This window comes from Hibiscus syriacus, unplaced genomic scaffold (assembly GCF_006381635.1).
Source record: "Hibiscus syriacus cultivar Baekdansim isolate YM2019G1 unplaced genomic scaffold, ASM638163v2 tig00002793_pilon, whole genome shotgun sequence".
Taxonomy (NCBI): Eukaryota; Viridiplantae; Streptophyta; class Magnoliopsida; order Malvales; family Malvaceae; genus Hibiscus; species Hibiscus syriacus.
In genome coordinates this window covers 1,075,147-1,093,722 of record NW_024061944.1, presented here as the reverse complement: position 1 = coordinate 1,093,722, position 18,576 = coordinate 1,075,147, and the positions used below count along the sequence as shown (strand labels likewise).

At 35.8% G+C, this 18,576-nt stretch overlaps 1 protein-coding gene and 1 pseudogene across 1 annotated transcript; one reads left to right on the top strand and one right to left on the bottom strand.

Moving 5' to 3' along the window:
* The first annotated feature begins 5,845 nt into the window (after positions 1-5,845).
* On the top strand, positions 5,846-15,853 carry LOC120150270 (annotated as a pseudogene).
* Positions 15,854-16,164: 311 nt separating this feature from the next.
* On the bottom strand, positions 16,165-18,049 carry LOC120150280 (AIG2-like protein D). The gene is made up of 5 exons (XM_039162974.1): positions 17,834-18,049; positions 17,655-17,727; positions 17,484-17,576; positions 17,151-17,234; positions 16,165-16,468 (listed from the first exon to the last, which is right to left on the bottom strand). The coding sequence occupies exons 1-5, from the start codon at positions 17,947-17,949 to the stop codon at positions 16,349-16,351; spliced, it is 486 nt and encodes a 161-aa protein (XP_039018905.1). The 5' UTR covers positions 17,950-18,049; the 3' UTR covers positions 16,165-16,348.
* Between the last annotated feature and the right edge of the window lie 527 nt (positions 18,050-18,576).

Sequence of the window (18,576 nt, the reverse complement as noted above, 5' to 3'; positions counted from 1 at the left end):
GAATCGGGCTCTTGAATGGTGGGAGGGACTTCTTCAACGATGACAGTGGCCTCTTGAACGGTGGGAGGGGACTCTCGAGGAATGATAGGGGCCTCTTCAATGATAGGAGTAGACTCTTGAGAGATGACAGGCGAGTCGGGCTTCTTCTTGCGGTGTCTTCGCACTATTGGGGTATACGGAGACTTAATAGCACGTGCACGCCGTCTGATGCGTTAACTCTGTCTTGCAAGAAAAACCCGACGTAAAGCATCCACCTTATCGGTCCGCTAAATAATTAAATACAAATATCATAAATAAACAGACATGATATTTAAACAGTGAAAACAAAGACAAATATATTTCAAACTTTCAACCAAAAGATAAAACAAAGACAAATACTAACTTCACAGTGTTAAAGAATACACAGTTTAGCAGAATTGGCAGCAACCGAATAAATTTACTTCAACCAAAAGACAAAACAAAAAGACAAATACTAACTTCACAGTGTTAATAAACAGTTTAGCAGTATTGGCAGCAACCGAATAAATTTACTAAGCAATCTAAGTGAAATGGTTAATTTAAGTGAAATTACGAGTAAATTTATCATCAAGTTAAATATGGAAAATCTTAAACTTACCTCGTTGCGTAGAGTATGAACCTCATTCTGCAACGATACTACCATCTCATGTAGAGCGGCAACCTCACCACGTAAAGTAGACACCTCCACATGCCATGCACCATCGTTATCGCGTAGAGTACCGATCTCCTCACGCAAGGCATTGACCTCATCACGTAACTCTCTTGACTCATCCCGTGGAGGTGGAGAACAGGAGATAGAAGTTGTGGCATCTTTGCCGGTCGCCTATCATGAGGTGATGGTGGAGAAGAGGCTCGATGATGTGACGGGATAGGTGATGGCTCTCGTTGTAGAGGTGTATAGTCGGGTCGATCAGGTGATGGCTCTGGGTGAGGTGATGGCTCTCGAAGTGGATGAAGTAGAGGCTGCTCATCATTCGTGCCATCAAGAAAACGCTGACTAGCTTGCCACCAATCAGTGGCAAGCTCAGCATCCGTGGGTGTCAGTCTCATTAATGGAATGTTGGCATCCTAAAAAATAAAAACTCAAACAAAGTTAAACGTCTACTATTATAACTTGTTTATATATGAGTATTTGTGTTAACTTACATTATTTATTGTCGCATATGGTATTAAGTCTTCCCAATCCAACAGACGTTTCCTTTTCCAGGAAATAGCCCTGGGAATATCATTTGAAGTTTTTATTGCATATGTCTTCATGGCGGGAAAAGCCTCGAATATCCAATCTACAAACAATATAATAACAAACATTAGTAATTGTTAAATAATAATTATAATTTTGAAACATTATATAGAAATTCTTACCTTAAAGGCCCAAACAAAGCCTGACAAAGTGTATTTCGACCCATCGCCCGCAAACTTTTGCGGTCATCAAAGGCATACGACAACTTAGTCCAGGTAGCTTTCCATATATACGAACCCCACGGAAACAGATTTCATGCATTTAGGTCCTCTACCAATAATATTAGCTCCTGAGGATAGGTTGTCTGGCCTCTCTGCCTAAAAAGCCGGTATACAAAAGTAGTAGAAGGCATACTCGGACAACATCGACGTCATTCATCGAGTAAAACCATCTTTCTTTTTAAACAATTCTTCATGTCGTCGACGTGTAAGTTCGGATTCTCTATTGACTCATCAGGAAAAACCCTGGATAACCATGATGGGCGGGTGATATGACGAGTGTACGGCCTACATCATCGTGTCCGAATCGTAGACCAGTGATTAAGCAGAACTCCTTCCGCCCAAAACAAGTATACGCCGGTGAAAAATAAAACCATATCTCTTCCTCACCACGTTATATACTGTCGTGTAGATCGCTAGTCATGGTCTGAAGCCACAAATGGGTCAAATTAGCATCTCCACCCGGGTGCTGTACTCTCAGCCATGGCCCGAAGCAGGTTTTCTCAAACAATTTTCTTTGAGCAAGTGAAAGCTTCGAAGCAATTGTAGTGGCTAGGCTAACTTTATTCCTTAATGTCAATGAAGCCGAAAAAATTTCTACAAAAAAACAATAAACATACCAAGTTAGATATACCAAAAACTACACTGTCAAGATATACCAAAAACAATAAACATAAATAGTAGTTTATTCTTGAAACTAAAATTTGCAACACTGTTTTGTCTTTTGGTTGAAATGAAAATTGCAACGAGATAATGAGAATCGCAACGCGGAAATGACTATCGCAATGAGAGAATCGCAACGCGAAATGACTATCGCGACGAGAGAATCGTAACGCGAAATGAAAATCGCAACGCGAAATGAAAATCGCAATGCGATTTTGGTTTCGCGTTGCAATTTTTATTTCGCGTTGCGATTCTCTCGTTGCGATAGTTATTTCCGCGTTGCGATTTTCATTCTCGAAACTATTCTTCTTCTGCATTACTTCAACCAAAAGACAAAACAAAGACAAATACTAACTTCACAGGCTAAACAGTTTAGCAGTATTGGCAGCAATCAAATGAATTTAATAAGAAATCTAAGTGAAATGGTTAATCTATTATTGAAATTACCAGTAAACTTATCATCAATCTCAATATGAAAAACCTAAAATAATGCAAAAATTTCAAAATAAAAATAAATAAAAAACTAACCCTCGGAGGTTGATTTTCTATTTCTGAATGATTGTGAGGGATTTTTGACGGTGAATGGTTGTGAGGGATTTCGCCGGGGGGATGGAAATCTTCGGAGATGGGGACGGATTTCGCCGTAGAGAGTGAGAGATGGAGATGGGACTGAGTGTTGTGATTTTGGGTTTGAGGTTATGAGTTTCGATTACTGTGGACGGTTCAGTTTCCGATTTATTAAGAAAAAATTCGTGTTTGGAATTTGAAAAAAAATACGCGTTAATACGAATGGCGCTATGTAAATCGCATTGCGAAAGTCAGTATCACGTTGCGAAAGGCAGTATCGCGTTGCGATTTTGTATTATCGCGTTGCGATAGTCAGTATCGCATTGAGATTTTCCCAATTCGCGTTGCGATTTACTTATTCGCATTGCGAATTGGGAAAATCGCAACGACATTGTAGACCATCGCAACGCGATTTCCAACTATCGCAACGCGAAATGCAACGCGAATTTGCGATAATGGAGATCGCGTTGCGAATTAGCGATCGCATTGCGATTTTGTTGGTCATTTTGGCAAATCCGGAAAAAGTTGGTTAAAATCGTATATTATAAGGCATTTTAACGGCTAGTTGTTTGATTGAATACAATTAAAGAGTTAAGTAGTCTAATTGACAAAATTGAAAGATCGATGATAAAAGTAAAAAGGCTAAATAATCGAGTGGTCAATGGTATAGTTTACCCTAAAGTTTAATATTAATTTTTAAAAATTTTGTGGAAACCAATTTTTTTTGTATGGAAAATTTAAGATCTAAAATTGAATTTTCCAAATTATTGTGGGGTTAGCTCCCACATATTCCCACTATATTATGTAGTTGCTTATGCATGCGAAAAATAATATGAAATAATATATATAAATATTTGAGTGGTTAAAGAGCCGTTTGAATTATAACCAATTAATATTATAAATAATTAAATTAAAATTCGATAAAAAAACTCGAATAAATATATTTCATTCGACTTGATTGAAAATTTTTCTCAATAAAAATTTAATGATATAATAATATTCCTAAACTCTAAGAACTTGGAAATTTTTACTTAAATCATTTTGATTGAATATTCATCCTCAAAAATTTAACACTTGGATTAAAATCGATGTCATCAATTGTATCATTAATATGAATCATGAACCAAATGATTTCGGTGGCAAAAGAATTCGTTGTTATTAGATGTCTCATATATTGAGTACCATGAATGCTAAAAGTGTGAGAGTTTAATGTCAAATGATTGAGAATTATCTTTGAATAAATATTGCCTTGTACTTACCCTAGATTAATAAAAAAAAGGTAAGGTACACAAATAGTCCTTTGATTATAGGGGTATTGCTTTATTAAGTCTTTTGGCTATCAAAAGTTATGAAATGGTAATCCAACTATTCATTACGTTACAAACTCATTATTTTTCGTTAAAAATTGACAGTTTTTTAAGTTAGACTTCAACATGATAACTAAGATATGATAGTCATTTGAGATTCTAGGATTAAATTTTATCATATCGCAATCAACATGTTAACGTTCAGCTCAAAATATCACACATTTTTTAACGAAAAAGATGGTTTTGGAACATAATGAATATTTAGGTGACCATTTGTAACTTTTAATAGTCAAGGTACTTAACAAAGCAACACTCTATAGTCGAATGGTCATTTTGTAACTTTTAACAGTCGATGAACTTAATAAAGCAATACCCTATAGTCGGGGACCATTTGTATACTTTACCCTAGAAAAAATGAAATAATAATCGGTACAATACACTCTATAGAGACTAAGAGGTGAATGTGTTGTTTGAGATTTCATTATATTTGATCATCTGTTGGAAAATCTTTAACCACAAGGATTAAACGAAGAAATTATATGCCATTTATACAAAATAATTCCATGTTTGTTGGTGACTTTCAACAATGATACTTAGTTCATCTTAGTAGTATTTGTCAACTCTTCATTTCTAACCCCATTTTTTTCTCACAATCATTTCATCGAATATCTATGCTTCACTTGAGATAACATGTATATAACATTACACCTTGAATCGTGATGATCCCGATAGTCCCTTGGTCTGGTCTTCTCTCAATGGACCTTTATTCAAGTCAACACCTCCACATAATTCAAAGTTAGATTAGAATTTCCCATGCATCCCGACTGAAAAGTTACGTTGGAAATGAGAAGAGAGAAACGAAAAAGGAAATTCGAGATCTAAAAGGAATTTGGGGTTTAGAATAAAATTGAGGAATGTGTTGCAAGTTTTAAATGTTGGGGGACCTAAATGCAAGCGCCTGAAAAGTTCAGTGACCATATTGCAAACGTACTAACGGTAGTGTAACGACATCAAACGTCAGGTTACGTTGGGGACCATATTGCAAACGAACTAAATGTTGGAGAATTATATTGTAAGTTTTAAAAGTTGGGGGACCTAAATGAAAGTTTTAGAAAAGTTTAGTGACCATTACTATACTTTACCCTATTTTTAATATAAATTGTAACATATTTATTTTAATTATTACCAACGTAAAGAAATATTTCATTAAACATGATATACGCGTCATTAAGTAATCTAAAGAATATTTAGTGTGAATTGAATAAAAGAATATATTGTGGAAATATATTTTGGATTTTTATACCAAAGAAAAAGTAAAAAAAAAAAAAAAATTGGAAAATTTTGTTGGAATGAAGTGTTTCCAAAGCAATTGTGAATGGCGAGGTGATGCTTGGTGGGAGGAGTAACGAGAAAAGTCGGATTAGGCACGCCGTTGAACCACCGTAACCTTTATACCAAAGAAAAGGAAGACAAGGACTTGTAGCAAAAGAAGTCGAGAATTTTGTTAAATGAGTAATGAATTCCTAGCAAATTGATAAGTTTTGAGGTGAGGCATGGGGAGGGAAATTAGAAAAGTAATAGTCTGGCCCGCCGTTGAACCAACTTAACGGATTGGATTCCGCCATTTCTCATCCAACGGCTATAGCCTTCCCTGAGATTCCTTGCTATGATCGGTTTGAACGCTACGACAAATGAGTGGTCGTCGTCTTTGAAATTTAGCTGATGACGTGGTCAATCTCCTTCGCTTTGGTTGGTCTTGTGTGGGGTATTTTTAATTAATTGACTAGTGAATTAAAAATAAAAGAGAGAAAAATAAGTCTGTGCCCGCGGCTGTTGAGAAGGAAACGCAGATGGAGATTCTGATGCCAAAACGGCTAGCGATATAATTACTATTGTATCAATCATATTCGCAGGGATTTTGTTGGTGTTTCTTGGTTTCTCTGCTTAAGTATTACTATCAGTGCTGTTGCGTACGCTGCCCGGGTTTCTCTTCCCAAAACTGTCCTGTTTCTGAATTCCGTTTCAGTAAGTAAATATATATTATACACGCACGTACATGAACGTATTTGTCTGGGTTCTTATTGTTGTGAATTGTTTATTTATTCAATTTATTGTAATTTCAATCCGAGCGTGTTCATTTGTTCACCCTTTGGTGTAGGGAACTCCAATAGTTAGTTGTTGTGTGTGAATTTGCTAAGAAATTGTCGAAATGGATTTTCATTTCTTTTCCTCCGTGATTGTCACTGGTAATTTCGTGTCCAAGGATAGTAGAGAAGACTGATTAATGACAGTGGTTATCTGCTTTGTTGCCCGAGTCCCAACTACTGTATCTCAAGCATTAATTTTGCAGTTATTTAATAAGCCATTTTTTCCATGTATCTAATTAGATTTCAATGATCCATTCTTCCAGAAAGAGCACAAAATATAACAGTATAGGTATAAGTATTATTGAAAGAGCAAAAGATGTGGATTGTGTTCATAAATTCAATCTTCAGTAGATAGTTTAAATGCATCTGGGTGTAACTGTGAGTGAGTAGAAGATGAAGAAATCAAGAAAACAGAAAAGTCTAGTTTAAGTAGTTGTACCATAGATGTTGATAAAATTCTTCATTTTACTCCTACTCTGTTATTTTGTTGATAAATGGCATCCATTTAAGTTCATATCCTATTTACATAACTCTTAGTGGTTCAAGCTTTTGTTTAACTACCCACTTATGAGTGCTCATGCTGGTGTTCCTTCATCGAATTGTGAACTGTAGTACAATCTGATCATTCATTTTCTTCCCCAGAAATTCGCGAACTTCATTATATTGGCCTCATTTTGCTCCTTGTCTGATGGGGTGGGGAAATATTTATAGAAGACGCGTGAGAGTATTCACAGTTGCTTTGATAATCTACTTGGATTATAAGGTAAAATTTCATGATTCTCACTTCTACTCTGAGTTAATGCTTGGACAATCTAATTCAACCGCATTCTCCTTTTGCTGAAGGCTGTGCAACGAAGAGAGAAATGGACTAACAAATCAAAAAGAGCTGCTTTATGGGAAAAGGCTCACGAGCGCAATGCTAAGCGTGTTCTCAGTTGATAATAAAGTTGGAAGGCTTATGGGTGAAACTTGGGCAATACTTATCCACACGTGCTGATGTGCTTCCTGAAGCATATATATCCCTCCTCAAGCAATTACAGGATTCTCTTCCTCCTCGTCCCTTAAAAGAGGTAATAGCTCTATATTTTGATGCTCGGAGATCAATTTATTACCCAATTTTCTCACTCTGATTATGAACAAGGAAGATGAGATTTAGTAGTTTAGAAGTTCTCTTCCATTGCCTATCTGCTCAACTGATCTGGTTTTGAGGTTGTTATCATCATGTGATCTCACTTTGTAGTTTATGTATCAAAGTATTACAAAGTTTTACAAAGTATCTTATGACAATGACTGATGACAAGTAATACCATGGTTTGCCAACCCAAGATATGGAAGTTGTCCTGCAGTCCTGCGTAATTGGATTTTAGTCTCCATGTGCAGTGTAATGACTGGATGTTATTGCCAGGTTGTTTTCAGTGTGCGTATATGCCATCATGTCTGGATATAACTAGGTTTCTGTAAGTTATGCGATAGCTGTATAGTTAGAAGTCTAACATAATTCTAACTCTTAGAATGTTAGATAGATAAGGATTACTAATAAATAGTTTTATTTCTATTAGAATACTTACCCTAACTACTTGTATAAAACGGTATGTACTTACCTCTGTGAAAATATGACTGAATTTTTTTTTTCATTCATCTTTTTGCCAATTACCTTTATCAACGTTTATTCATCTTTTTGCCGATTACCTTTATCAACAGTTTCCTAGTGCTTTTGCCACATTCATCCATTTTCCATTTTGTTTTGAGTAAATGCCATGTTTGTAAATTATTTAAAGAAATTATTATGCAACTGTCAGCAAAATTTTATTTCTGAAATTCAATTTACGTCAAATTGGGAGTATTTTTAATTCATAAAAGACATTAACCTCTTTGGTTCAGGGAAGAATAAGAAGGATAAAGACTGTTATGGTTTCCTGCAGACCAGAACATTGGCAAAGATTTTTTTTTTTTGGATTTAATTTAAGATTTTGATCTAGAATTCCATAAAAAGCCCGTACAAAAGGTAGCTTGGTTCATAGGTGATCTCCAAAGGCTTCAATAAATGAATTGTAAGAAAATCCTACTAAGACGTGGATAAAGTCTCAGAGGAGTGACATGAAGAATAATGAAGTTGAAATGTATTTATGTGTAACTTTCAATTGATTCTATACATATCTATTGTTTGGTGGGGAGTTTATATATGATTGTTTTTGTTTGTCTTCCTATCAGTCCTTCCACATGCATTTATTGACTGGATGCTTTTTATAATTTTCTATTTGCACAGGTTTGTCGGACTATACAAAAGGAGTTTGGCAAGACCATGGACGATCTCTTTGCTGATTTTGTGGAAGAACCTTTGGCAACAGCATCAGTAAGGAAGACTGTACTTGTGTTTTTTGTTCTTTGAAAGGAAATTAAATTAATTTCCTTCACTATCTTATTGACAAATGAGGACATCTTTTATTCTATGCAGATTGCACAAGTCCATCGAGCAAAACTAATCAATGGGCAAGAGGTGGTGGTTAAAGTTCAGCATGAGGGCATCAGAGCAATCATATTGGAGGTTTTTATGCTTAGGCATTTTAGACGATGGTGTGTGAAGTAGAGTTGTTGTCATTATATGATTGTTAGACATGCTTTTGTCTTTCAGGACTTAAAGAATGCAAAATCAATTGTAGAGTGGATAGCTTGGGCAGAACCACAATATGACTTCAATCCAATGATAGATGAATGGTGCAAAGAAGCCCCAAAAGAGCTTGATTTCAATCATGAAGCTGGTATGCACCATTTAACATGGTTTTATCCTATAGCTGATTTATTTAGTTGGGAAAAGAGGGATTTTCTCTTCTATTTTGTTGGGAAAAAGTGGTAATGCCGGTTGTACTGGTGATGGCTGCTTTGATATTGTGTTCCGTGACAGTAGGTAACAGTGATGTTCGACTTTAAAATGGCATTGGAAATTGCTCAGTCGGTGGCAAATTGGTACATGAACTGGAAAATGAAATTGTGGTAATAATGCTGGTTATGGTTGAAAACCAGTGACAAATGGAAGTTTCTTGGCACGAACATAATAGTATTGGTTGCTGGTGGCTGGTTGGTTTTGTGGAGATCTAAATGTATTGTTTGACCATGAAGTGGTCAGGCATCCAACCAACTGGGATCATGACAATGGAACAACTCATTAAGTTATATACTAATACTGGATTTGGGCCATAAAAATATCGAGGTCAAAAAGAGAAAGATGGACAAGTCTGGTTTTATGAATTGTCTGCTTTCCCATAATTCCTTCTTTCAAGTCATGCGAATATATTCTAGGACAAATTTCAATTTATTACTGAATTTCTTTCTTCCTATCATTGTTGTTATTGCATTCGTCTTTCTAGAGAATACTAGAATCGTGTCTAGAAATCTTGGCTGCAAAATGTTTCCTGGTGAGAGCTACTCTTCCAACCGTGTGGACGTTTGATTCCAGATGTTATTCAGGTATATTCTGTGCTAACCTTTGAATGTGAATACTGTTCTAGTATGTTCCAGAGTGCTTGCGATCCGAGATAGTTATGAACTGCTAGAGTTTCTGTCATTTTAACACCCAGAAATATTATTCTTTTGGTATCGTGATTTGTCCTGTAAATTAAAGAGAGGTAGCACTGGAGTGTATGAAGATCTAGCAGTGGAAATAATTTTGATTTTTGTGACCATGTGGAATTAAAGTGTAAGATCAATACATATGAAAATCCCTTTAAACTAATGACTCCTTAAATTGTTACCTCTTTGAAGGTCAAAGAAACACCTAGATGATTTGAAAAACTGGAAAAGCAAAGCTTACAACTAGAAATTCTACATTAATTTCATATAACCAAAACAAAAATGAACTAATGTCAGATATAGATATGGAGGTGTTTTTTTATACAAAACAAACTACGAGGCTTTCAAATCTGTGTTTTTATGATTTGTTTTTAAACAAGAATGGTATTAGCACCCTCACTTTTCTTTGAATGTACTTCTCTTTATATTGCCCGGTTCTTCTTGGAATGTGGCAGAGAAATTAATAGTGTGTGAAAATTCTAGCTTTTGCTTGGTGAAATCTCCACGTGAGGAAGAATTTGTCTACTTGTGGCTTTACCATTTATCTGATCAGCATGCAAAGATTATTCCTTCTTTGTGGGTATACGTTTTCATTTCAGTTCATAATAGCTTACTCTCTGATCATGTTGGTTTTAATGACAGTCAACCAAAAATGTTCTCATCTTAGAGTACATGGATGGAATTCGTCTGAATGACTCTGCATCTTTGGAAGCTTTTGGTGTTGACAAAAAAAGATTGTTGAAGAAATAACTCGTGCATATCCCACCAAATATATGTTGATGGGTTTTTTAATGGTGATCCCCATCCTGGTATCACTTCCTCTCTCTTTTCTTGCCAATTACATTGATGGATTGTTAATGGCTATCTACATCCTGGTTCTATGATGTGTTGTTTAGAATCTACTTACCTATCACAAGTCTATCTATATTTATCTATCCATCCATGTATCTTCTGTGGTTTAATCTCTGTTAAAGTTATTCACCTGGTTTATTTCTGATCCTCGTGATGCTGCTTATGATTTCCCCCCCTTTTGAAGTAATATTTCTTGTAACTTATTTGCAGGAAATTTCCTTGTAAGCAAGGAAGCTCCTCATCGTCCAATTTTACTTGATTTCGGACTTACAAAAAAACTATCAAGCTCTATTAAGCAAGCACTAGCAAAGATGTTTTTGGCTTCTGCCGAGGTTTGTCTGTTTGTTATATGTATATTTTTGTAATTTTTTCCTATAGCTCTTGATTATCTGAAATTTAGATCATTATAGAGATAACCGATGGCTCAATATTTTTCCTTGAGTTGTAGTTTTATCTTATTTTGTCCTCCTTTGATTTACCATTAAACAGTCATCTAATTCCTGTTGTACCACTATTCATTTAACTCGTTTCTTTTCTTTGGACTTTAAATGTGACGATTATGTTCTCACCTATTCATATATATCATTTTTTACTGGTCTCGACAACTCTAGACCTTCAAATATAATATAGTTCTCCAAATTCATCTTTGCAAGGAGAATATTTATGTCAGATATCGTTCACTGTTCTGTTTTGACATTTCTATTATTCTAGTCTCAATTATGAAATAATACATCACTCTTTGTCGCAGGGTGACCATGTGGCTCTTTTGTCTGCCATGTCAGAAATGGGCCTCAAGTTGCGCCTAGATATGCCTGAGCAGGTTATGGAGATAACAAATGTATTCTTCCGTAGTTCTACACCAGCAAATGAAGCTCAGGTAAGTATCCACTACTTGCCTTTGAAATTGTTTGTCAACTTCTTCAAGTTCATCTCATGCTAAATCTTTTTGCATGAAGCAAAATTTGAAATCCTTGAACGAGCAAAGAGAAAAAAACATGAAGGCTATGCAGGAAAAGATGCAGCTCAACCCTAAAGAAGTGAAACGCTTCAACCCGGTAAGTTTATTTCTTCCTTTTCTTTCGGTGCTAGTGCTGTAAGTCCATTACATCTAGTACTATTATTCCTTTGGCATTTTCATTAATTATTTAATCCATCATTAACTAACTATGTTTTATTTTTAGGTTGATGCGTTTCCGGGTGATATTGTAATCTTTGCACGGGTTTTAAATCTTCTGAGAGGTCTGTAAACTAAATTCCTACATTCATGATTCACCTTGTATTAAATGATTGTGCACTTTGATAATTTATCGCTTATTTTACTTAAATTCAGGGCTCTCATCCACTATGAATGTCCGGATAGTATATTTAGACATGATGAGACCATTTGCTGAATCTGTTCTTCAAGGGTGAGTCTATCTTAAAATTTATAAGGTCAAGTTTTATGAAAAAAAAATCTCATATTGAGTGTGATTACATTGTCAGAAACATTAATAGAGGACCATCGACAAATGTACAGTGGATCTACAACACACCGGTACATTCTGATGTAGAAGCCAAGCTGAGACAACTCTTAGTTGAGTTGGGAAATAATGATAAAATACTTGGGATCCAGGTCTGCACCACTATCTGTTATTAGACTATGGTTTGATGACATGACAATCTTTGTTTTTCGTTTTCTTAATATTTTAGATGGCTTCCTTTATCGGACCATTGCTGTAATTAATAATCAAGCGTGATGTCTGGCCTATCATTATATGCCTTCACTTCACTAACGTGTCTGAGGAGCTTCACTCTTCTTTTCCACTCTTTCTCCTTATGTAGTGATTTTTTCAGTCCAGTCCTTTGTGTCTTGAAATAGCTTCAATAATTGAGACTGTTTATAGGCATTTGCAATCCCCTAGTACTTCAATTTCATGCAGTGTAGTCGGACCATTTAAACCTTCATAAGTATATTTATAGGACTTGAACGTGCTGTATTCTTTGGTCCCAAAATATGTTGATATATCTAGTGTATAGGTTTAACCCCACTGCAATGTGAGTATTTTTCTTGGAAAGCATTTGGGATTAAGTTGTTTTCTTAATGTATTTATGCTATTTTTGCTAACATCAACGTGAGATTAAATATGTTTATAATTTTTTGAAAGAATATAATAAAATGAATTTCAATTCACAAATTCTGATAGGCATTTAATAAATCCATGACTTTGCAATAATCATGAAGATCATTTTTACACTGCTTTATCGTGAATTTATACTAAATTTGAAATCCAAATTCCTTCTTTTAAATCCTAGTTACCAAATGCAATCTTAGAATCTATTAGAATTTCTTCTTGGATGGACATTATAGATTTGATAAAAGAAAGAAATAAGGGCAATTTTTGTGTAGTATACCTTGCAATAGTGGACATCATACTTGTTGTTTCATTATAAAATTAGGAATGATTTTGGTATTTTAACTGCTAATCTACAATCATATTGGTCAGGCTTTAGTTTAAAAGCATATGATCTTCTGCTGATTCTTATAATATTTTCAATTTCTATCTCAAGGTATGTGCATACAAAGACGGGGAGGTTATTATTGATACTGCTGCTGGAGTGCTTGGAAGATATGATCCTCGCCCAGTTCAGCCTGATACACTTTTTTCTGTGTTTTCTGCGACAAAGGGTATAGCTGCAGGAATGTTACACTGGCTGGTAGACAACGGGTAAAGTTTAATGTTAAAAATGTCTTTAGATGCACTATCCTGTAAAATCCAGAAATTAGAATGCCTGCAAAAAATTCATATGTGGGAATAAGTGGTTTAAATTGCAAACATGCAACTTTTTCCAGAGAAGATATCTTTGAAAATAATCAAGTTATGGAATTCTTTTATAGTCTCTAACAAATGGCACCTTGTCTTGCAGAAAACTCAAACTTGAAGAAAATGTTGCAAATATTTGGCCAGAATTCAGAAGAAATGGAAAGGAGCACATAAAGGTTATAATTCTGTGCATAAAAGCCTATTATTTTGGATAAACATTATTTGGACATTATTTGGAAATTGGAATGTGTATTTCAATATACACTAATTCCTTGAGTTTTTCCTGTCAGGTTCATCATATACTAAACCATACATCTGGTTTGCATAATGCATTGGCTAACCTTAGAGCAGAAAATCCTTTGCTGATGACTGAGTGGGATGAATGTTTGAAACGGATGGAAACATCAGTACCTGAGACTGAACCAGGGAAGCAGCAGTTGTATCATTATCTTTCTTTTGGCTGGCTATGTGGTGGAATAATCGAGGTATTTTCTCATGCTCACTCATTCAATTATGTCACTGTACCTCAATGCATTTGAGATGTGACAAAAAAGAAAGTAAAAGGTACTAATAGTAAAATTTGAGACACAAGTGAAAATTACCTTCCCTTTCCTATATGCTTGGTTGAACATTAAGATTTTAACCATATCCCTAGAATGAGTATTTCATTTAATTCCATTATGATACCTATTTGGGAAGTACCCTTTTCTTTCATCTCCAATATTGCTAACACAATATTACCCTAATAAAACCTGAGAAAAAGTTGAACATACCCATATTCGCCATTCACACCATAGTCCGAGTAAAATAAGAGATTATAGAACTAATGGAGTTGGTAGTCATGAGGGTTCATTATTCACACCTAAGCTTTCAATCAAGTCGAATCATTGTATTGTTCGAATTCCAATGAAGATATCCTGAAATTCTTATTCCTTCCCTTGGAGGAAAGCTCAAAACTTTTGATAAATATTTTTCCCGTGAAGTTTGACTAGCTTGGAGATGTTAATTTTGATAGGAGGTGTGTTTTCTCACAACTCTCTTTGTTGAATTTGTTTTAGGACGTTTGTTTTCTTTGATATCTTTTTCTCACCTAGCTATTAAAAAACGTCTTTTCCAGTAACACATTTCATGCTTCCTACTTGATTACTCGTTCTTATCATTATGACATTTTTCTTCCTAACATTCTGATTGACTTCAAATTGTAGGCTAGCTAACTCACTCATATAACCTGGTTTTAATTTATTTGCTTGGGTGAAACAGCATGCATCCGGGAAGAAATTCCAGGAGATTCTTGAAGAGGCTTTCATTCATCCTCTCAAAATTGAAGGCGAGCTATATGTTGGAATTCCTCCTGGTAATTTAATCTCCTGTCTTTGTATTCTTGATTCATTATGTAGAAATGGCTCTATATTTATGGCTTGTGCAGGTCCTCTTCATCTTTCTCAAATTAGTATTTGATGCCTTCTTTATGTGCTAACATCCAGGTGTGGAATCTCGACTTGCTACACTGATGCTAGATACGGATGATTTGAAGCAGCTCTCCGAAATGCAGAATCGACCTGAGCTGCCATCGACTTTCCAACTGAACAACATTGGTGAATTTGCAGAATTCTTGCCTGCTTTATTTAATATGCTCAATATCCGTCGTGCTATCATACCTGCTGCTAATGGACATTGCTCAGCCCGTGCACTTGCGCGCTATTATGCAGCCTTGGCTGATGGTGGTATGGTACCACCACCACATTCCTCTGTTTCGAATCCACCACTCGGAAGCCATCCCCATGTCCCCAAATTTCCTTCGAAAAAGATCAATGAAAAGCAAAAGGTTAAGGTAGATGAAAGTAATGATAGTAAGCAAAGAAGTTATGCCAGGATTGAGGAGGATAATGATGACCAAGACGATGTAGAGAAGTATAGCAAAGTAGCAGGGGTACAAGAGAGGGCATTGCAGATAGAGAGAGGGGGGTAGGTTCTGAAAGCAAGAAGAGCAAGATATTTTCAAACCCTAGGGCTCATGAGGCATTCATGGGAGTAGGGGAATATGGGAATTTGTGTTTCGGAGATGGGGCATTTGGACTAGGATTTAGGAGGTTTAAATCCAAAGATGGGGATGGGTCATATACCGGGTTTGGGCACTCAGGAATGGGGGGATCGACAGGTTTTTGTGATGTAAGGAACCGGTTTGCTATGGCTGTGACCGTGAACAAAATGTCATTTGGGGGCGTCACTTCAAAGATAATAGAGCTAGTTTGTTCGGAGCTGAATGTGCCGGTGCCCGAGGGGTTATCAGGCGCTCGTGATGTTAGCAGACCACTGATTAATTAATTTTAATTGTGCTACTACCCTGTTTTCTGGTTTCTTCTTTTTTATCACTAACTTTTATATCCACACGCATCAACCTGTAATATTTGTATAAGGATTTATTTATAAATTAAAACAGGAAATGGATGGACAATAGTATGTAATTTTTGTATTTCTTACATTACACATACTAAAAATGAAAGTTTTGTGTTCCAAGTAATTTAACCTAATGTGCAAGTGCAGCTACTGGGGTGGCACAAACTGAATGTTGTTGCCGCGATGACAGTCGTCTATGGTGCTTCTGATGTTGTGTGCTTAGGAATCATAATGGCTGTTGGTGAGCCATGACCAAGTTATCGCAAAGGGAATGGCATGTGTGAATTCTAAACATGTGATGTTAAATTTTAGGAGACGAAAAAAGATAATCAATAGAAAATATAAAGAAAATATCTAAATTATATAAGAATTTGCAAAGGGAATGTCGTCAGTCCCCCTCGATCCATCCCTGTTTGCAATCAAAATGAACATCATGATGGTGATACAATTACCGTATAAATCGTTAGCAATGCCATACATGCTGCGATTTTATTCAGTCTAGGCAAATAGCAAAACAAACTGCTAACCAACATCAATCATCGACAATCGACTGCCCTATTTTGTTAAGAAATTATGTAATATCGTTTCCACAATTTTCAGCCACTCTTGGCTTTGCATCAGGCAGCTCTAGTTCTTCCATAAATCCCATGGTCATCTTGGTAAAGCTTTCCTTGTGCAATTGTTTCCATTCCTGTTTAACGCATACAAATATACAATAAAAAACAATGAATCCAGTGCACAATACAGACACACACACAGTTTTAGATCCCATGTTCCTCATCATGATAATATTTCTTCACTCAATTTCAGTCTCTACTATTCAGCTCTTGTTACTTGTCCTTTTAAGGCAATTGCTACACTGGAGTATTTTTCATTTAATTTTTCCAAAGAATTTTACAGTTTTCTGCAGTAACATCAAGATGGGTCATCTTATCAATGAAACGCTATCCCTTGAAAAGTTATAAAACTGACATGATAAAACAAAAATCCCAAATAGATTGGATCTGGTTAGGTAATGTTATCATATATGAATGACAGGAAATGAGTGCTGACTTGCGCAAAAGTAAAAATGCTGGTGTTTTAGGGAAGAAACAGGTGCTCAAAGAAGTACCAAGCAGTATGAATAAAACAATTCCAAAAACAAAGTAAGCATGATGCAATTTGAGAAATGTAAAGTTAACCCTTTTAGTTAATTAACATAGCAGAACGGAAGGAACAGAGAAGGATTATGGACCTTTTTGTATTATTTCACTTTTTTGTTTCTAAATTTATTGTTGGCCAGACCGTATAGAATTTGAATCATTTGAAATCACAAATCCCACGGCACCCATCTGTGGAGTCGAAATTGCAGCCAAAAAGAAAATTGAAAATACCTCAAAATCCCATTCTCCGTACAAGTTGGGATCACTCGTGTTGCTCCAGACATAGGCGTGAGCTTGTAATTTATCAGAGTTTTCCTGCATAATGGAATAACAGAGCATATAACTTCTAATCATAACATAAGTATTACTAATTTCGATGAACAGTGTGTTTGATTTGGTAATATATTTTAACATCTTGAAGAATCAATTTTCAATACAAGCCAAGCCAAGCCAAAAGGAAGGTGAACAACAGAAAATTAGAAGCGATTGAGATAGACTGGGTTAGACTCACTAAACTAGTATGCTAATATAATGAATAGTAGACGGGATTAGGACTTCATTTACCTGCAAAGAGACCTCAACGCTAGTTCTTTGGTACTCAACATCCTCAAATTCATCCAAAATAAGCAATTCAGGATCCGTTAATCCCAACAATACCTGCTAGACCACCGATGAAGTTAGAAAGACACAAGGGTAGAGTATATAATATGAATGAGTATAAGGATGACGGGACACCCTTCCGGTAACATGGCTGTTTTGGACAGGGACAATCGCCGGATAAACACGCCCTTTAATGCTAAATCTGTGGCTGCACAAATTGAGAATTGGAAGTAAAATTAAAAGAAAAGGCAGCAGCCGTAGATTATTGGATTTCGTGTGGATGAAGCAGATGAGACGAGAATATGTATAATTACAAGTTATTCAGAACAGCAACGGAGGAAGGGGGGACTCGGTTCAAGAGGACACGGACAACATCATCTGCTAATAGGCTTCCGTATACGAATACGTTGTGCGCCGCCGCTTGGCTCATTTTCCTTCACTTCCGATTCCGATTCCGATTCCAATTCCGATATTTAGTACATGCGTTTCCCTTTCCTCAATCTCAACCTGTCGATTGCCAATCGGCAGATTGCCAGCAGCACTTACTTCATATATCTACAACAGTACAATGAAACCCAAACCCATCCACGACAGCCCAACACTAAAAACAAAACTAGGCCTGTAAACGAACCGAACGCACACGAACGTAGTTATGTTCATGTTCGTTCATTTAATAAAAAAATGAACATAAACGAATACGAACATAAACGAACAAAATATTTTTTGTTCATGTTCGTTTATTAAGGAATATAACTTGTTCATGTTCGTTCATTTAATAAATAAACGAACATAAACAAACACGAACATAAACGAACACGAACATAAATGAACACGAACATAAACGTTGGAGACCCTACCTTCCATTGTTCTTTCATGAAAAATAGTCGACAATGCAAATCAACCAAATCTACAGTGATAAATAGCGTAAGAGCTGATTAGCAGTGATGAAATGTTTGAAGATATCAAATATTTCGATCGATCTTTTAAAGATATTAAATGATTCACACGACTTTAATTTAACGCTATAACATTTATCTTAGTGGTCCATGATTACATA

Excerpts from the sequence above, each read along its gene's own strand:
- LOC120150280 (XM_039162974.1), bottom strand. The coding sequence starts at position 17,949 with ATGAGCCAAGCGGCGGCGCACAACGTATTCGTATACGGAAGCCTATTA. Across the intron at positions 17,235-17,483 it reads GCGTTGAGGTCTCTTTGCAG|GAAAACTCTGATAAATTACA; the intron begins GTAAATGAAGTC and ends TCCATTATGCAG. Across the intron at positions 16,469-17,150 it reads ACGGAGAATGGGATTTTGAG|GAATGGAAACAATTGCACAA; the intron begins GTATTTTCAATT and ends TGCGTTAAACAG.